At 50.1% G+C, this 1,823-nt stretch overlaps 1 protein-coding gene across 1 annotated transcript; it reads left to right on the forward strand.

The window, feature by feature from the left end:
• Window positions 1-715: 715 nt before the first annotated feature.
• Window positions 716-1,465, forward strand: SPIN4 (spindlin family member 4). The gene has a single exon (XM_012757056.2). The coding sequence runs from the start codon at window positions 716-718 to the stop codon at window positions 1,463-1,465; it is 750 nt and encodes a 249-aa protein (XP_012612510.1).
• The last annotated feature ends 358 nt before the right edge of the window (window positions 1,466-1,823 follow it).

Here is a 1,823-nt window from a genome sequence, read left to right on the forward strand (position 1 = left end):
AGAGAGGCGGAGGAGGGGAGCCGCCTTGTCTGGCTAGGGTTTGAGAGAAACGGTGTGTGGAAGGGGTGCATAAAGATATGTCAGAGCAAACTAAAGGAGGGCAAGAGCGGCGACCTGCCCCGCAGTTGCCCTGGAGCGGAAGGCGGGATGCCGGTGGGGCGGGGCCAAAGCGCAGGCGGGCTTAGAGGGGCCGGGTTCCCTAAGCTGCAAAAATCCTAACGCAGAGTAGCGCTGCGAAGCTCAGGCCGCGCGTACTCTTAAGAGACTTGCTGCCGTCTGCGCCTTTGCGTCTGCAGCCATCCCTCTCATCCCTTCCCTATCTTCCCGGTCGTCTCCACTGTCGCCGTGCCGCAGCTGCAGCAGCATCGACAACAGCTAAGTGGCGGATTCAGGGACTTGGTGTCGGGAGTCGGGGCGGGAAGCAAGGCGCGGACAGCAGACGCAAGCCCGCCATCTCTAGCAGCAGCCTCTACTGTAGTTACCCTTCCCGGGCGGGAGAGGAAAGCACTGTCTAGAGCACACGCTGTCCCAGTGCTCAGGGTCACAGAGCGTTTCTGCCAAGTCCTGGTGAGAGCCTTGTGCTTGGAGAAGAAAGCACGGACCGGGTCTCAGAGATCGCGAAAAAAGATCTCATATTGAATAGTGTTGCCTTTTTGTCAGCTTAATAGAGCAAAGCGGTAGCTTTGCCCAAGTCCCCTTACTTAAATCCTGAGCCATGGCTCCTCCAACTGTGCCTCCCATGGGGGTAGATGGAGTGTCGGCATACCTGATGAAGAAAAGACACACTCACAGGAAGCAGAGGCGCAAGCCCACTTTCCTCACTCGTAGAAACATCGTGGGCTGCCGCATTCAACACGGCTGGAAGGAAGGCAATGAGCCCGTGGAGCAGTGGAAGGGCACGGTGCTCGAACAGGTTTCCGTGAAGCCCACTCTCTACATCATTAAATATGATGACAAAGATAGTGTGTATGGACTAGAACTGCACCGAGATAAGAGAGTTTTAGCGTTAGAGATCCTTCCTGAAAGAGTGCCAACTCCTCGCATCGATTCACGCCTGGCAGATTCCCTGATTGGTAAGGCGGTAGGGCATGTGTTTGAAAGTGAGCAGGGTAGGAAGGATGAATGGAAGGGTATGGTTCTGGCGCGAGCCCCTGTGATGGATACTTGGTTTTACATCACCTATGAGAAAGATCCTGTTCTGTATATGTACACGCTGCTGGATGACTACAAAGATGGTGACCTGCGCATAATTCCAGATTCCAACTATTACTTCCCTATGGCAGAACGAGAGCCTGGAGAGGTAGTCGACAGCCTTGTGGGCAAGCAGGTGGAGCATGCCAAAGATGACGGGTCCAAGAGAACTGGCATTTTCATTCATCAGGTGGTGGCCAAGCCCTCTGTTTACTTCATTAAGTTTGATGACGATATTCACATTTATGTCTATGGTTTGGTGAAAACTCCCTAAATTCATTATGCTCTTTGCAAAAGTTGTGGAACTATTAGATGTAAATTATTTCGTGTTCTTGTAATTGTGAACTTTCAGAAGAGTTTTGGTGTCAGAAATTCAGGAAAGTGGATAAACCTTATTGTGGCTCTGGAAAATCTTATGTTGGCTAGTTCCACAGTTTTGCCTCAAGTGTACTTTGGTACTTTTGATATTGCTTTGTTCTGTAATTGAAAACTTAAATTAGGTGCTGATAGAAAATTTAAAAGTGTCTGCAACCATTGGAACAATGCAAAAATTGATTGAGAAATATTAATGGTGTAATCCCACACCATGTCCTTCTCCTCTCTTTCCTTACCTTGCCCCTTTCTTCTTCCTC

This window comes from Microcebus murinus, unplaced genomic scaffold (genome assembly GCF_040939455.1).
Source record: "Microcebus murinus isolate Inina unplaced genomic scaffold, M.murinus_Inina_mat1.0 scaf001_hap2_Mmur4.0, whole genome shotgun sequence".
NCBI lineage: Eukaryota > Metazoa > Chordata > Mammalia > Primates > Cheirogaleidae > Microcebus > Microcebus murinus.

Coding starts and splice junctions, on each gene's coding strand:
- SPIN4 (XM_012757056.2), top strand. CDS start 716: ATGGCTCCTCCAACTGTGCCTCCCATGGGGGTAGATGGAGTGTCGGCA.